The sequence below is a fragment of the Motacilla alba genome, chromosome 2 (assembly GCF_015832195.1).
Source record: "Motacilla alba alba isolate MOTALB_02 chromosome 2, Motacilla_alba_V1.0_pri, whole genome shotgun sequence".
Classification (NCBI taxonomy): domain Eukaryota; kingdom Metazoa; phylum Chordata; class Aves; order Passeriformes; family Motacillidae; genus Motacilla; species Motacilla alba.
Window position 1 is genome coordinate 16111666 of NC_052017.1, and position 19006 is coordinate 16130671.

A 19006-nucleotide genomic window follows, 5' to 3' on the forward strand; every position below is an offset into this window, starting at 1 on the left:
AACTTGCTATTACATTTTGTAGTAGCAATTTACAGTGAATAAGAAGAAAACCAATGTGCATAATTAAAATTAACCTTTATTACTCCAAAACCAGATGTCAAATATGCAGTATACTTCTGTTTCTATTGGCATATTTCCAAAATACATGTACAACTGTAACTAGTCAGCCTAGACACTTCCTATACCGTTTTATAATATTTGGAAGTTCTCCCACGCTGAGCGGGATGCCACTATAGTAAGTTGACAAAAAAAGGCAAAAAGAAAGTTGATCTTGTTTTGAAAGGGAAAAAAAAAAAAAAAAGCATGTGCTCTTACTAAAAAAACTAGGATACAATCAAGCATTACACTCATAAAATTCTAAAATACTATGTTAATTCTAGTTTTAGGTGTAGCTACCAGTTTCCATTCACATTTCTTGGCACCAGCCCCACTATTTTAATGTCCAACTATGGTAACTCTCAATATTAATATGCTAATACATGCCCTCTCTGCAACAGAAGCTTGTAATCCCACAACACCACAACTGATTTGCAGAAGGATTACGATCCAGATGTGTTATTCCTAAAATCCAGTTCCCTGAGATCAGAGGAATACTGGCATGTAATTGCTAGCCATCACTTCTACTTGATTGGAAACTAGTCTTGTTTTCAAAACCTTTTTTGTATTTTCTTAGAATTTCCCAAGGTTTCTGTAAGGGTTGAAAGAAAATGTTTCATTTCCCTACTACTACCAGAGAACAGAACTGGGAATGTTATTTGAAACAACACATGCTTCAAACATTTTCTGAATTACTTTTCAGTGAGCGATGTTGTCCTCTTCACAGAGATTATCTGTTGGATTATCAAACGCTGTACATAGTAATAATAGAAACTAGTTCTGTAGAATCTCCAGCAGTGTAAAAGCACTGTCATCAAAGCACTGTCATCTATCTACTGCAGTAATAAAAATTTTAAGAAACTTGTCAGCAGCACATCAGAGGTCACAGGTATTTCTCTTATCCCTGCTATGGTTTTACCCAAAACATGGTCCAAAGAGGCTGAGACATATTTAGCCTGTTGTTTTTGCAATTTCTCTCTCAACCATACATGTGTGTATTTTAACCCTAAGAGTACTGGAAACATGACCACTAACATTTTTGTCTAGCGTGGTGCTCCCACAATGTAGCTTGTTCATTCTTTGAGATGTTTTGTTATATTTCTAAATAAGAAGTCTTTAACAGTGGTCTAACCTCAGAGTATGAGCAATAGCTACACAACATACTTTGCTTTACATCTCAGTCTGTCACTCTCCATAACATCCCAGAGCACATATTGTGAGGTATCATTTCAAACACACATGTAGCAGCACGGCCCAGGAAGCTGTGCCAACACACACCAGTGGATCTGCATGTTTTTCTGCTCAGCTTCAACACATTTGATTGAATCGAAATGCTGAATTCAACCCTGAGATTTATCCTTCTGAATAACTTCTTGTGCGAAGAGTATAAGGAGCAGAGGATGAGGAACTTGCTTTATTTTGTGTCTTATTCTGATGAGACACAACAAATAGATGAGTAACAGAAGCTCACAAGAGACAGACTAATATTAAAGTGACACTAATGCCATACACACATCAGGAAGAGGAAAAAAGGCTATGCTGCGTAAGACTACTGCATTGCTAGATGTACATTCTTCAAATTATCAGTTACATATCCCAGAAGTTATCATCTTACTTCTAGTTTTTTCCCCTCTAGAACTATTTGGATTTCTTTGGCATCCAAAGTCTCATATTTCAATAAAGCTTCTGCTAAATTCTTGTGTTCTTTTGCATGAGTCTTCAGGATGTTCTTCGCTCGCTCATAGGAGTCCTAATTTGAAGAACATGTAGAAGGAGATTTTAAGACTTTACAACAAAGACAACAGCAAGATTCCACTTCAAAAAATTGTTTCCAGGTAAATACAGCTTAAGACAAACATTTAAAGTTGTGCCTTACATTTCAAAGCTAGCACGGCTCCTGATTCCCAAAGCTTTAAAATACAGCTGGCATAATTAATGAAAAGCAATCAAACACTTCATGCCACCTGTGCATTTTGCACAAGCAGGGCTAAAAACAAAGTCCTGAGATAAACCTTAGTATTGTTATGTATGACTTAGAAAAGACTTACTAGATTTGAAAATTTCCTGATTTTTATAACAATTTTTTTTTTTGCACTATGAGCAAAGCTATAGCATTCACAGATTTTTCCTCAAAGACAAGCATTTTAAAATATTTATAAAACTCAAAACACTATGTAGTTCTAGAACACTGAAAGCTACCAGCTACACTAAGTCACCAGTTGCTGCAAGTAGATGTGCACTGCCAGCATTACCAGCTTCAACTTTTAGCTCTACCCTGGTAGTTCTCACAAGGCCAAGTCAGTTCAAAAACAACTATAGCAAAAGTCTTACTCATTTAAATGTTATGATAGAAGTAATTCTCCTGCCTGTACCAAATTAAGTCAGATTACCAGAACAGTGATCAGGAAGTTCAGTAATTATCAAATATTACAGATTTCACCAAGCATCTGACACTGATCACTGTGAGGAACAGGATACTGGAGGCAACACTCTGATCTGATACAGCTATTCCTGTGATTTTATACAAAATTACTTCTCTTGGGAGTTAAGAAATGTGAAAGTAACATAAAACATCCACATCTGTTCTAAAACAATTTGTAGCCATACTTTTCCTGTGAATTAAATAGGAAAAATACAAACCCTGAACAAGTACAAGAGAAGTGTTAAAGAGTATATTAAAGAGCCCAACACCACCAACTTGATTTACACTACTTGTGCATGACAATCACCAACCAGTTTTGATATGCAGAGATTCAAATTTTCAGCTACATTAAATACTTGGGGAATGCTTCCATCCACTGGTGTATTTTCACCAGAATACATTGCTTAAATGAAGTAACCAATCAAGCAGGTGTTCAATTCACTCAGAAGTATGAGAGTGCAGGGGCAGAGGCTCTTACCCGCAGAAGTGTCCTCACTTCCTGTTCAATTGCAGACTGGGTTTCCGGGCTGACTTTCCCCGTATCAGTGTAGGTCATAACACCAAGCTAAACAACAACAACAATATCTTTATCTTGCTACTGTTACAGTCATACACCTAAAACTCTCTACGAGTTTCAGCACATATTGCTTCTGCAAGCAAGCAAAATAATGAGTCAAATGCCTGCTGAAGTGCTCTAAGCAGAAGCAAAACAAGCCTATTCATCAACGATATAGTTGCTGCAGTAGGTCACAGTACACATCCTAATAGGTGCTTTCTTAGTTAAAAACCAAAACAAAATGCCTAGACTACTAATACTTGACAGACAATCAACATGACTTCTAAAGAAAGTCTAGAACACTCCCTGTTGTTACCCCCTTTGCCCTCCCAGACTCAGAATTATCCTCAATTCCAAAATGTCTGGCTTTATTGTAACTATTTCCTGAAGATACTTGTGATTTTCAAGGCAATTTTAAAGTGAAAATCCTGCGAGGTAATTTTTTTAACTGTCAGTATTCAGGTTTTCTAGTTGAGGTCTCTACAGGAGACCAGGTCATAAGGCTTACACTTTTTGTGATAACTACTTACCCTAATCTCAGAGATCACTGACAGACAAACAGGCTTTAGCTAGAAAACAGAACATGGTTTTGCTCCATATAAATATTAAAGGATTGATGATACTACCTTCTCACTCATTCCAAATCGAGTCACCATCAGTTTTGCAATTTTGGTAGCATTGTCAAAATCACTGGAAGCACCTAGAGAGCAAACAGATCCAAGTTACATTACTGAAACCACGTTAAACAAACATGCCAGTCCACACCCTTGACCAAAAACTCTTTTAACTACCAATTAGCTGACCTGTTGTGATGTGATCACTTCCAAATATGAGCTCTTCTGCTACTCTTCCTCCCATACAGACATCCATCTGTGCGAGCAACTGGGATCTAGTTTCACTCCATCTGTCATTTTCTGGGAGCAAAGATACCTGTAAGATACAGAACTGTGGTCAGCTAACAAAAACTGAAGAAGTACTGAAGCAATCTCAAAAATATTCTTGCTCACATCTGAAGAAGATAAAAGATTTTAAGTATGACTTTGCATGCTCTGGCCTGTCTCTAGTATATGCATTTATCAGGACTGTTTGGAGATGCTCAGTCAAAACACTGAAACAGCCTCCTCAGACCCTGAGCACCCCATCAATGTGAGCAACTTACATCTACTGCCAGAAGAAAACAGAACACATCAACTTGCCCAGAGGATTCAGACCAATGGTTTTCATTAACTAAACACATTAACTTGAAAAAGTTCACCAGGAAGAGACATAATGGAATTATTTTTCTGTTCAAATGCTTGGTAGATACAGGCAAAATAGAAAAACTTACAGGTATCTGTGCAAAAAAACAAGGCGGGTAACCAATGAAGCTTAAAAAAGCCAAACTAAAGAAAGAACAATCTGATAAAGGATGTCTGTGTGAGAAGTACAGTAGAGCTTCTACCTACCAGTCCTTTAGGTGTTCTTCAAAATTTTGCTGTTGGGTGCTATTTCAACTGCAGCAGAATCAAACTTATTTATATTTCTCTTTCCTTGTACATGTGAACTGTTATACCAGTGCACAGTAATTTATTAAAAAATGAAGAAAAAAAGCTTTTTATCACACAGAAAAGATGACCTTGGGTTTTCCAAGAGACTGATCATAACTATTTCCACAGACTACAATATTCATTAACAAAATCACAGCACATAATGTCGTTACAAATTCTTCTACACCACCAAACCAACATTAAAATAAATCTAAATAAAGAAGTATTCATAAACTAAATAAAACTTAAAAATACTAAAAAATGGATGAAGAAACACTCACATGTCCCAGTGTTGTTCCTCGTGTCATGATTGTGGCCTTGTTGATTGGCATCGCATCCTTGGTGTAATAGGCAATGATAGCATGTCCAGACTCATGGTAGGCTGTGATGGTTTTGTTCTTCTCATCAATTTCTACACTTCTGCGCTCAGGTCCTTAAACAGAGGAACATTAATTTTTTTGTCCAGATGGTCACCACAATCCACACATTACATAAACTCAAACAGGGCACAAAGCAGCCAAGGAACAGCATGTGATCAAAGGGAACCAACTTACTACTCTCTGGCCTCAAAAGGTTCTATTCAAAAATAACTAATAGGAAACTTTATTTTTTTAAAAGTAATCCAAACAAACAAGAATCACCCCCCCAAACCCCACTATAAAAAAACGAAACCAAAACAAAACAAAAAAAGAAACCAACAAAAAAAAGCGCCACAGTGCAACAATCTGAAAAACAACACCATAAAAACTTCTCTATTCCCCTGTAAAAGTCCTTATCACGCAAGAAAAGCTCTGTGTATTGTAATATACAATAATGTCTTTCGTATAAAATCCTACCCATTAGAATTTTGTCCTTGGAGAATTCTAGTTCTTTCATGGTTACCATATCTTTTCCATCAACAGCTGCCTTTAAGGCAGCTTGATTTACAAGATTTTCAAGCTCTGCTCCAGAAAATCCTACTGTGCCTCGTGCAATTATTTCCGGATCAACAGCTGTAGGGGAAGAAAAAAAACAAAGCAAAACCAATTTTTTTATTAGAGTCCATATTGCTCCTGAAATTTTAAGCAAGAATCATATTCTATTAAAAAGTATACATTAAACAAAACAAGCAAAAATAACAAACAAACAAATCAGTTTTAAAAGAAATTAAGCCTAATTCTCAAGACACTGTGAACTCTTGGGACTAGAGAGAAACACCACACATGAGACAATTTTTGTTTTCTTTATTGATGCAGTAAAGCCACAATTGCTGATGGAACAAAGGACTAACATGAAGGGGCAGATCCAGTATAAAACCTGTTACATAAAAAGATACTACAGTAAAATATTTACTTACATGGGTCATACTTGATTTTATTAAGGTACCACTTAAGAATTTCCGTGCGACCTCTTACATCAGGCTTGGGAACAGTAACTTGCATATCAAAGCGACCAGGACGTATTAGAGCACTAAGGGAAATGACATTCAGTACATTAACTCAAAAATGCTCCAGTAAACTTACTAATGTATATCAAGGAACTAAAATCCATTGCTGTTTCTAAAGATATCTACACATATGTACACATCCCTTTTTAAGAAGGAAAACTCCAGCTATAACACTAATACTTGGCGATTATCACAGCTTTGGTTTTGCTGCAGGTTTTTTTACTACATGGTCTGTAGAACAAGCAATGAATTATACTCACTTGTCTAATGCTTCAGGGAAGTTTGTGGCACCAATAATAACAACACCTTCATTTGGTTTAAAGCTGTGTGGAAAACAAGGTGTGAATTATTTTTTTTTCTGGACACAGAATTTACAATTTTGTCAATAACTACTGTTACTGACCTCACTGGCCAGTCAAAAACATGCTTTCATACTACAACATGTGATCCAAGAATGATCATGTTTAACTCAGCAAATGGTTAAAAGCATGTTCTAATCTCTGTGTTGAGCTTCTTCCTCAGATATATAACCAGGCTAAAAAAGCTGAGAAATTATTTAAAATAAATGGCAGCAATTGTGCAAATACAACTCAAAAGCTTCTATATTCTTTACAATAAGTCCATTAATGCTACTGTTTGCAGTACTAGAAAACCATAAAAGCATATTAAGTATATATACTTTAAAGCATTACAAAAAATTACACAACACTTCAAAGCTGTCAAGAAGAAAAAGTTCACCCACATATCCAAAATACCAGTGAGTCAAGCACCTTCTGTGCCCTCAGAATTCATATACTTACCCATCCATTTCAGCAAGGAGTTGATTAATGGTCTGTCTTGAATAGGGGTGCATTGGAGATTCAATTCTCTTCCCACCAACAGAGTCCAATTCATCAATGAAAATAACACAAGGTGCATTTGCTTTTGCTTCCCCTGACAAAAAGAAAATAGCAGAAGGAGCCTTGAACCACACAAAGGAACAGACAGTCTATCAGTTAGTTCAGGATTCTACTGTTTCTGTTATTCTTGGATTATAAAGTGTTCTATTAGACATCACAAAAACTGTCTTGCTTTTAGCCTAAAAAAAGGAAATAGAATCTTGATTCTCTTTATCTTGCCATTTCAATTATGTATTTCCTCATCAGCTTATTGTTATCAGGCTACAAGAAATCACTAGTAAAATAAACGATGAAATTGTCGTATTTTGTATGAACTTCTCACAGGAGTTTATTTTATAGGCTTAGGTAGAGAATATTTGCCTATTAAATAAAAAACAATATAAAAGATGACAGGTCCCAACACTAACTTACTTTAATAGAACTTGCTTGTTATTTTACAATGAAGGGTTCACACTCAAGTTTACAGGTATTAAAACACAAAATAAAAATGCTGTAATAAACATGAAGACCATCAATTGGTACATGCATACCAGGATGCAATTCATTTCATCCCCCCAGACATATCTATACCATGAATATTAATATACCAGTCAGGCATCTACACTTTTGTAGTCAACAGAAGGAAATGCATTTTTAAGGTACTATGTGTACTATATTTTGCACCCCATCCATGTAAATTCATATTTTTTCTACAAATGCAAACTACTTCATACATTGTATATATTTGACCCTATCAATCTTCCCTTTAAGAGAGAAGCTGGATTTTCTCCTCCCCAATAATATTTTCACACTTAAAACAGGAAGTCTCTTCTGTGAAAGCTAAAAATCTAACATTAGTTTAAACAAAGTTTTGTTATCCTGCCCTTTATTCTGAGCCTGTTGATGGGTCTGAGAAAGGAAATCTCAGCTTATTACCATGCCATGATGCCATAAAGCATTAATTCAGAGTAAAAAAAATCTAAATATGAGGGCAGTAATTGGGAAGGTTAGCACAATTTTTTATCTTACATTTACAATTAAGATTTACTCCAATTTATATATGACTAAATAAGTTACAATTTCAAATATTCAATTTAGTCTACAGAACATTACATTTCTAATTAAATTACAACTTCTCTCTGGGACCATTGCAAAATCAGTTGTAAGTTTAGCTATAATTTCATGTGATGGTTAGGAAGATGCTACAGTTAACTGATGCTCACAGAATTGTGACATTTACCTACGCAATTAAAGCTTTTATTTATTAGTCTCATACACTACTACTTTTCCAGTAACCAGAATTGTAACTAACCAAGCCATGTAAACAACACTGAATACTTAATCTTACACGTGAAAAGATTTCAAACCCAGGAATATTTAACTTACTGAAGAGGCTTCGGATGCGACTGGCTCCCACACCAACAAACATCTCATCAAACTCGGACCCGGACGCGTAATAAAACGGAACATCAGCTTCCCCAGCCACAGCCCGTGCAAGAAGCGTCTTGCCAGTACCAGGTGGTCCAACTAACAAAATGCCTAGAAGACAAACAAAAAACCCAACAAAACCACCACACCCACAGAGTCTTCTTATATGAGTAATTTCTTCCATGCATTAAAAGAAATAATGTACACTTGGCTCCCAAAAGCTTTTAAGATCCCATTTCAGGTACTGCTCATTACTGCCAGTCTGAGGGAGTTTCCTGGAACAGATCTAGATACAATTGGGTCCATATTTAAACAACAACAAGGACTTGTAAGACCATCAAAACAGAAGCCTGAAGTATTCTGCAGATGTACTGTTGAGTTTAGCAGCTGAATCCCTAACAGTGTTTGCTTCAAACTAACATTTTCCTAGCTGTTTCTGTGGAATAATTTTTTTTTAATTAAATCCTTCCAAGTAACTGTCTTTAAACAGTGTAGAGTACCAATAAGAAACAGATTTCTCAGGTCTACGCATTTCAGATTTATGTGGATTTCCACTATGATCTTTATCATCCTTTTACATAAAAACATTTGTTTCTGAACTATCTAAAGCAGTTAGGCACTAAAGGTGCTAAAAGCTGTAAGGAAGAAATAAAGGCCTTTTAAGAGTTTAGTTAATAAACCCTCCTGCTTTACAGGACAAACTAATACTGTTTATTAGTTCAATAACTGAAGAAGGCACAGTAAATTCTGCCTCACCCCAAAATTTAAGTTTCCATAATACATGAAGAAATAGTAAGAATCTAGGCTGTAAAGTAGTCACTCAGTAGAGAACATGCCTCACAGCTATGGCTACATAGGTTTTTAACTTCTGCTGAGCAATTATTCTTACCTTTTGGAAGTTTGCCTCCTAATACTGTAAATTTGTGGGGGTTTTTCAGAAATTCCACAACTTCTTGCAATTCCTGCTTAGCTTCTTCAACCTATACATGAAAAACATGCCACAAATGTAACTAAGCATTTATCAAACACTACATGTTTTTGTACATAAGTTTTCTATTAAAGATTGAGTCCCTAATTGTGTATTGATCAAAAATACAAACAGAAAAAGATTAAAGTGTACTACAGAACTTATGTGAATACCAATATTTAATTCAACCTATCCTAAAATTGTTTGCAGGACTAAGTAAACATTAAACTCAGTAACACTGAAGGAACAACCTAACAGTTCCAAGACCAGGTGTGACCAAAGAAATAAACACAAAATCAAAAATTCCAAATCAAAATATTAGTCTTTTTAATTAAAAATAGATTAATTCTATCTATTTTTCCAAGGGGAAGGAAAGAGGGAGGTCCTCATTTTGCTACAAATAGTCAAAGAAGAATTGAACAGAAAAAATAGAGGTATCCTATCAGCAGTGACATGCCCACTTCTTTCTGGGAATCTCTGTATCTCCTGTCCCAATAACACTGCCTGAAAGAGATGGTACTCAGAGAGAAATAATCAAATGGCATTATTATCTTCATATGCCAATTAACTTCTGCAAAAGGTAGATTAATATTGATATTTATGGCCTGCCATTTGCTATTATAGTCTTTAAAAATGTTATTCAACACGCAGAGTGCACCTTTTATAAAGTATTGAATTCCACAAAAACAAAGTAGAAAAAGAGTGGTTAAAACCTTCCTTCACCTTGGAGTGGTCAATGCATAGAAACCTTCATTTCATACAAAAAAATTTCTTGAACAGACTAAGACATTCATAATGATTACTTAAACATCAGACTCACAATGATTATTTAGAAGAAGAACTTGCACACACTTTACTTTTGATCTTACCCCTTTAACATGTTCGAAGGTGACATTTTTCAGCTGGATTGGATCAACTGCTGCATCAAAGATACTTGATGTTCGAAAGCGTACTAAGAGCAAACAGCAGATGACGAACAACAAATTTACACACAAAGTCATTTCACTGCAAGACTGAGTGCTACACCTGAACACATCCAGTAAGACACTGACCTTACACCTGCTCTTTTGACAGGGCATGTGTTCATTTACCACTGTCCAGCAGGAGTAAGATTTACGTTTCAAAAAAATCTTTAAAATATTTGTAATTAATTCAGTGATACGTTTTTTAGTCACATGTAGTAAGCTCTTCACCCAGAAGCATGTACAAAAAGCCAGAACTTCCCCCTCATTGTTTCTATACTTATCCTAACTTTCTTGAGCCCCAGGTGATAACTTAGCATCAAGTTGAACGTCTCCAGTTACCTTAGCTCAGCCTTTTGATTGTTCCACTATTTCCAACAGATTTCTCAAGATGGCAATTTAGCACTGCAAGTTCCTAGTTACTAAAAACTAGGCTGTGATTGCAGATTGAAAATTCAAACTATCTTGCCTACAGCTGATCTAGATAACACATCATCTAAACTGAAAGTCAAATACCTAATTGGTGACCAGTCTGACTTCTCTGGCTCCATGTAACTGCTTCACCAAAAGAAATAATTATACTGACACAGAACATTTTTGTCTTCGTAAATGTTTTGTCACACTGTCTTCTGAAAGGCTGCAGCCAGAAGCAGTAAATAACTCTTAGGATAACTTATCAGCGTACTAATAAAAACCAATCACAATGTCAAAACATATTTAATTTATGCTAAACCTGCTGGAAGAAACAACACAAATGAAACAGCGTGGAAAAAAAAGTTAACTAACCAGCATCAGAAAAGGAACCTTTCCCAGGTAAAAATGACGAATATATAGCAAGATAAAAACAAAGAACGAAGAGAAAGAAAGAAAGCAAACGTGATCTTCTTAAGGAATCTGTAAAAGAAAATAAACACATATTTAACATGGGCTAAAATAAACTACTTTCTGACTGCAAAGAAAAGATAAGTGAATTAAAACAACTTACCAAGTGTTTTTTGCAGGAATACCTGTGCTTTCAAAAAGCCTTCTGCAAAACCAGTTTTAAAAGCATCCTGGTGTGCCTCTGGGATGTTTTTTGTTTTCATTAGTGTGTCTAAGTTTTCAACATCAATTCGTCGCTTTCTCAGGATAAAACCCTGCAATGTTTTCCAAAACAGTGTTAGTATACACCAAGTTTTCATAAACAGTTAACTTACCACCTGGCTAACATGGGTGATAGGAAAAAAATAAAATTACAACAGCATATAATTCATGTGCTACTGGGTTAGTTAGAGGGTACAGGCCAGCAGCTCGAGTGTGGAATCCCCATGGTTTGAGCATGGGCATTCCCATTTTTGCTGAGCAGATCAGTTTTGGAGCCCTCCTGGATCCCAGTTCCAAACTGAAAACACAGCCTAAGACAGATCTGTACGCAGCCAGCTTTGTTCACTGTATTCAGAGAGACTTATTAGCTTAAGCTTCTTGCTTTATTTCCAATTGCAAAATATCTTTGCAAGTATTGTTTTGATGGAGCTTAAGCAAATACATCTCATATGCCCTGTCAAATTTCAGAACAGTACTGCTCTTTTATCTTCATCCACAGTACGCCTAGTCCATAGCTGCAATAAACCACATATGCCTACAAGAAGGGTAGAGTTCAAAGATAATTGACACAAACAGTTAAATGAAAAGCCTTACTTAGCCTGACTTCTGTACAATCAGCAATTAGAAGCAAAGAGCATCCAGGTTAACTTGGTTTTGTTACTGCTTTGGATAATTATCTGCTGACTTGAAAACACACATTCTTGTATGTTAAACAAGCTGTATTTCTGCTTAAAGAAATAAATCCTTTGATTTGAAGCTATTTTTAGTTTATATTCCGTTTTAGGAACAAAAAATAAAAAATTTAATTTCTAGAGTTAAACCCATAGTTCTATGCTGAAACTGCTCTCCCAAAAATTCCAATAACCTCATTACTGGTGATATATGGAACAAATATATGCATTAAATAGAAAAAACAATACATTGTCATTAGCTCAAGTTTTAGAATTAAGAAATATTTTCATGCTAGTGAAAGAAAACACCCCTGGTAAATTTTGAAGCTTTAGTCAAAAGGAAGCGATGGTTTAATAGTTTTAAGCCCAAAGCAACTTAATGTTACTTCTATTTACCTTCAAAATTGAAGAAAGTGAACTTTTTGTTTCTGTGAATTGCTCAGATGTTGACTGCAGACGTCTTGCTCTTGATCTCAGAGTCTTAAAGTTCCGTGTCTGTATGTAAACTTTATGTAGTAAGAATAAACAGAGGTTAAAACCTAACCATTACTACCACTACAAAAAAAAAGTCTTAAGAAATTTATGAAACTATTATATGAAAGAATATGAAATATAATCTTCCCAACATATCCACTGTACTGTAAATGGATAGTTATGTAATCATGAACTCTATTTGTCATCTGACCTTGCAAGCAAACTTTTAATTGTTTCACATAAATTTTCATGTTAAAATAATCTGGGTTCATGTTGCAAATTATAGCTAATTGGCCAACTCAGGAAAGAGGAGACATTCAGACAACTAAATCCAGGCAGGCTGACAGAGATAAAACATTCAGAAGCAAATGCAGAAGGATGGAAATAATGCTTTGTGAGCTCTGCTGGTAAGATGCCCCGAGAAGAACTGGAATGGCTTCAGTGTACTGTTAACTTTGTTACTAACAAAAGAAATGAGACCATTTAATCACAGTGAGCTAATGACACTTTAAGTTCTCGCCTACCACACCAGAAACCTTGTGAGGGACATTTTACCACAAGTGAACAACATTTTCCTTCTTTTACTACTATATTTTAAAATAAACACCAACATCAGTCAATTAAGATTGGTTTCACTAAGCTTTTTGTCATTCTAGAATAGCACCGGATAAAAAGAACTTCTGCAGCTGACCCTTGAGCCCTGCTCAAAAAACATCTAACATTTGATCAGGTAGTGCTGGACCTTGTCCAGCTCAGTTTTGAAAATCTCCAAGGATTAAGATAACCAAACTTCTCCACACAATCTGTTTCCAAACTTAACCATTCTCAATGTGATAATTTTCAAACAGGTTTTATTTCATTTGCTTTTACTTGGGATTGTTGCCTCTTCTTTGAGGTGTATGTGAGAAGGGTAACTGATATGGCTCCAATAGCAATTGGATCACTCCTTGCCTTTTATTCTGCTAACTAAAACCTCAGATCCTTCAGCTTCCCTCCTGTATAAAATGCTTAAAAATCTGCACCCTTCCTTGTGACTCATTACTGGGCTATCTCCATATTGTCAGCATTTCTCTTTGCTACAGTATACAAACAGATATACCTACAGGTGGCATCAGAAGAACTGAATTTAGGACAACACCTGAACTTCCAGAACTGTTCCTTATGTTTGTACTAATGCCACCAGTCACCAAACCCCTCAGAAAATTCAAGTGGATGAGAACTGAATAAAACATATTTATTGATTAAAAAATAGTCACTTCATTTGTGGTCTTTTGAGATTATGATCCACAAATACTGACATCTTGGAACAACATGGTGACTACTAAATTCTGAAAATACACTACTCAAGTGCAAAAAATAACGTCATGATTTAAAGTGTTAATATCGACCTAAGTTTCTCCTGGAAGCTTACTGGTATTTCCTGAGTGATGCCTCTACAACAAATCAAAAAATACTTTTCCGGAATAGACAAATTCTGTAGAGATTAAAACCAGTGTAGTTTAATGTTTTATACCTGGCCAACACCGAATATCAGAACAGAAATTTTGGAGGGGATTAGGATGTTGTCCGTACAAACAAGATGAGCGTAAAGCACTGAAAACATCCACAAAACCTGCAAAAAGATACAACAAAGTGTAAATACACCCTGTCCTAAATGGCAACTCAACATTACTTCTTGCACTGTTTGTTTTTATAGTTTTTAAAATATTAATTCTATTTTACTGTAGTACTCCAGGCATCTTTAATTAAACAAATTGCCAGAACATCTATCAAAGCTTTGAAGCATTTCCAAGTATTTATTTGCTTGCAGGCAATTGTCACTGAGCTTTTTTATTTTGTATTTCACAACACAATGCAATTTAAAATCTTTTCTCTAATAGCAGCCCTGCAACATTATTCCTTACATTCCTTCTTTCTAATGCAGTACTATACAGACAGTATCTCAAATGCCAGCTATATACTTCTTTTTCTAATAGATCCATGAGCATCTGCAATGGTCTTCCTTCATTTTAGACTAATTCCAACAAAATATCTTCACCTGCAAGGAACTACTCTTGTTTATTACAGCAATGAAATACTCTACATGGAGTGTTAAGTGAAGTCCTTTCTAATTAGTATCTTTGTGTCTTTCAAGTAAAAAATTGACAAAAATATAAACTGGGGATGTCTGTGACATCCGTAGATTAGCAAAATCTAATGTCTTGATGAAACAAACTGGTGGAAATATTCACAGCTCAGGCTCATCATGAAGAGACAGAGCTGAGTTCAGAAAAGTTTAACAGCAACCAAATTGAAATCCAAAGAAACAATTAGCTGAATTTTCTAAATTTCTCAAGTTTACAGAGACAAGCTATATACAACAAAAAATACATTAATACTCTTTATTAAATACATTTGACTACAAATTATCTACAGCACAAGAGATTAAACTGAAGAATAATTGCATTCACCTTTATAATTTAACTCTCACAAACACTTCACTCAAACATACCATGCTTATTTTCAAAGAAGGACTGAGCAGAGACATACGACGTGTGCCACTGCGAGGAGACTTTGCTTTCTGTACAGTAGCCAGGAAGTAGCCTGTTCACCAACTCTCTGAACTGGTTAGCTTTCAAATCAGACAATCCCAGATCTCTTAAATTTTTAAATACAGACTGAAAAATAGAAACATTAAAAATTTATGTATGATTACCCTGGAGAAAAAAAATTCCCAGTAGCCCCAGAAACAAATACAGACTGAAAAAAACAAACCAACCAAACCGAAAAACCCCACAAAAACCCAACAATGGAATCACAACACAGTGGTGAGCAGTACAACCTATGTTGATTTCCACAGTTCTGCAGTTACTGAGAAATTCCCTGGTTTTGCTCCCAAAAAAGTGCTTAGTTACAAAACTTGTAAGACATGAGTTGAAAGGGAAGTGGCAATATCTAATACTACTTGGCACTGTTTTAAATTTCAACGTCAAAGGCAAGAAATACCCAATGATAATGAAAGGTATTTTAACAGAAAAATAAAACCAAACATGAAACCATGCCACTTAATCTCTCAAAAACCTCCAACACATCTTAAGTTACAGTCACCATTTTCTCACAAGCAATAATGACACAAACTTTGCTAGAACTCAGAATAAAAAGGTAATATAGGGTTTATTAACAGAAAACTTATTGTTACTTTACAGAAAGAACCATTAAACTGGAAATGAAAACTAATCCCTTCCTCATTCACAAAGTACTACTGAGACAAGTACCAGCTCTCTTTTTTAAATAAAACACTGTATTTTTGTAGAATCCTTACTGTCTGACTGCAATTCTGCCAAAAGGATAAAAAAGGATACTCCATGTTTAGTCATATTACATTCTTTTATAGACCAGTCAAATATTACATTCAATTAAACTGATATTATTCAGATTTAATGTCAATTAAACCATCACTTTTTCAAAAGGTTTTTTGTACCTCACTCTTCTGAGGATCATGCTCTGGGGAGGTGTCCCTCTGGACAGGCTGTATGGATGCTTTGCTGGCAGAAGTTGTGGAGCTTTTTGGTGAATGAAAGGCATTGATAAGGTGACTCAGAGGAACGGTAGCCTGGAAAAAATTAGATAATGACTTAAGCTTGTTTAAACTATTTAAATATGCTATTATTAACCTAGAGTTTGGAACAGAAGTATATCATGCACACTGCCTTTTAAATGAGAACTTAATTATAAACCACATGATTTTCAACACCAGAGTGTTAGCTGATACCTCTTTTAAACAGGAAAAAAAGAAGGTTTAAGTATGTATGACAGATTATAAACCTGTATTTTCATCTCTAAAGCAATACTTTTATAACTTGAATTATCTGTACTTTTTCTTGCATTATTATAAGCCATTCCCAAATGTTGCCTTTATGTTTTCTTCCTAGGGATAACACTTTCAGCTTAAGGATTAAAATGAAACTATGCAAAGCACACAGTCAAATCTGCAGTTCAGCAGCACGCAGCTAACTCCACCTCATGAATCAGTACAGAAGCCCAGGTGCACCACGTATCAGGGCTCCTCCTCTTGACACAACTACATCTCTTGTGAACATATGGGACAAACAATCCCTGCAGTTCCAAACCCCCTCAAACTCTGTACATGTCACTAGGAAGGAGCTGGGACACAACCCTGGCTACTGCAATGATCCCTGATTGAAGCACAATTGGGTACGTCTATGAACATCCTCCTGCAAGGACTACCATCTTTGTGTTGACTAGCCAGCAGATCAAAAGAGACAGTGCTGTGAGACATGAAAACTGCTTCATAATTAATTGTACAAAACTGTAATTTGACTCAGAGTTTGTGGTAAAACCATAAAGCCTCTAGAGGTCAAACCCAACATCCCAACCACTAACTAAACTTTCCATCTGCATTTCCCTGTCTGGTGAAATGACACCTCCCTAGAAACATATACCTCCATTTCACTACCCTAATGCAAGCTTTAAACAAGTTCTTCACGTGTGGAAAGAACAACCAAATCCTATCGTGGCAACACACTATCACACACTAATACAAAACTTAAAAATAAAACCAAAACCACTGGTTCAGATCAAAGTCCCTACAACTCACCAGTCCCATCAGACTCATTGCCTAATTAAAGGCGCCTTCCGGATTACGTTCGGACTATTCCGTTTAACAAATTACCGACGGTTTTCCCTCCACTAACTCTTCTAAGTCATTTCCTCTTGGCTTTCACAAGAACCCGTTAAAATTAACAGCATGGTTTAACTGTAGTAACACATCACCACCCTTCGCTTCTGCTACAAAAACAGACACTAAAAAGCGCCATCTAAGGTTATTTCGTCGTTTCAGAATGCGTTTACTCTTCATAAGCTTTTGCTGTACCTCCCTCTCTCCCCCATTTACGGATCTTTTCCCTCGATGGGGACCGCACACCGCCGTAGCCCCCACCCGCTCCTCTCCCAGCTGCGGCGCCGCTGACGCCCAAAGCCCCGGGAACGTGGCAGGCAGGAACTCGGCTCCTCCCGCCGCTGCTCCACCGCCGGGCCTTCCCAGCGCCTCCGCCCGGACACGGAGCGAGCCCCCGCCGGACAGCGGGCCCGGGGCGCGGCGAGCCGCGCACGGCACCGGGCCGGAGCGCCCCGCCAGCCCCTCACCTGGGGCTGCACAGTGGAGAAGGAAAACATCCTGCCGGCGGGGCCGGCGGCGGCCGCAGGCGCCTCTTCCGCCTCGCAGCCCAGCCGCAGGAGCCCGCCCGCTGTGGCCGCCGGCGGCTGAGGAGGCCCCGCGGCTCCGCTCCGGGAAATGTCCGCCCCGCGGCCGCGCCGACCGGGCCGAGCCGCCCCGGAAGCGGCGGCGGCACAAAGAGCTTCCGGGCCGCCGCTGCCCCGCGCAGCCGCCTCGCGGCGGAGGCGGAAGAAGGGAGCGGGCGCAGCCGGGCCGCGGGTGCTCGGGCAGCGGGGCGGGCACGGCACGGCCCCGCGGGGGACCCGCTCTCAGCCGGCGGTGGCGCAGCTGGCAGAGGGTCCTGCTCCTGCTCGGTGTTATCGCCCCCGGGTGTTGTCCGGAACGCGGGTCGTTAACCGGCGCGCAGCGCCAATTCACACACCCGGGCGAGATATTTTTGATTTTTATTCTAGTTTGCACGAAGTCGGGACATAAGTGGTGGCCCACGAAAGGCTGGCTTACCAATCATAAAACTTGACACTATACATTTTAACAACGACATCAACATTCATTGGTTACAAGTTACATAAGTCTTCTGTTAATTAGACGTCAACCCCGTATTTGTCAGCTGTAGATCTCCCTTCTCGTGCTAATCAGTGTGTAGCAGCAGTTCTTCCTTCCGTTTGAGTCTGGGGTCTGTTTTGAGTAAGTGGTCAGGGTCTCCCACTGGCAGAATTACCCTTCCCCACTTACTGCTCAGTCCTGACTTTAATCTTGGTGGCTCTTGTCCAGGCAGCCCATTTGTCTTGGGATTGTCTTTCCTTTTCCTTACAACAAAACATCCAAGTGTATGATGTTTCTAAAGCAATGGAGGATAGGGAGGTGATTTGAGACATAGTTCCGCCAAGGGAAAATCCTCTGATCAACCTAGTGGCCTTCTATGATGGAGTATCAGTGGATAAGGGAAGGGCTACAGATGTCATTTATCTAGACTTCCCTAAAGCCGATTTTTGCAGGTGTTTATTAGCGTTTTCTTTCTTTCACCTGACCACGTCTCTTAACTAGAAGTGCTACCCCGCACCAACTTACACTGCTCTGGATAAGCACAGCCCCCCTACTGCCTCCCCCTGCCCTTGTGTACATCTCTTCTGTTTTCCACTAGCACTCTCCTGAACAAAGTCATGTAGCTCAGCTTGCTGATTTGGCAGAAACCTCACTGACAACAGCAAAAAAAAATCTAAAAGGTGATAAACATTTACTTAGATCCACTCCATGAAGCAGCTTTCCACTTAGCTATACAATGGCTCAAGCTGCCTCGAGGGGAGAGAGGAGGTGTTGTCCTCTCTCCAGTGAGCTCAAGCT

General features: G+C 37.7%; 1 protein-coding gene across 1 annotated transcript; it reads right to left on the reverse strand.

Moving 5' to 3' along the window:
- Nucleotides 1-56: 56 nt before the first annotated feature.
- YME1L1 (YME1 like 1 ATPase) lies at nucleotides 57-17664 on the reverse strand. The gene is made up of 19 exons (XM_038128097.1): nucleotides 17635-17664; nucleotides 15950-16081; nucleotides 14981-15146; nucleotides 14003-14101; nucleotides 12412-12521; nucleotides 11247-11397; nucleotides 11048-11155; nucleotides 10169-10251; nucleotides 9222-9312; nucleotides 8291-8443; nucleotides 6827-6959; nucleotides 6287-6349; nucleotides 5937-6049; nucleotides 5437-5592; nucleotides 4882-5033; nucleotides 3878-4004; nucleotides 3701-3774; nucleotides 2997-3083; nucleotides 57-1846 (listed from the first exon to the last, which is right to left on the reverse strand). The coding sequence occupies exons 1-19, from the start codon at nucleotides 17662-17664 to the stop codon at nucleotides 1703-1705; spliced, it is 2172 nt and encodes a 723-aa protein (XP_037984025.1). The 3' UTR covers nucleotides 57-1702.
- Nucleotides 17665-19006: the final 1342 nt, after the last annotated feature.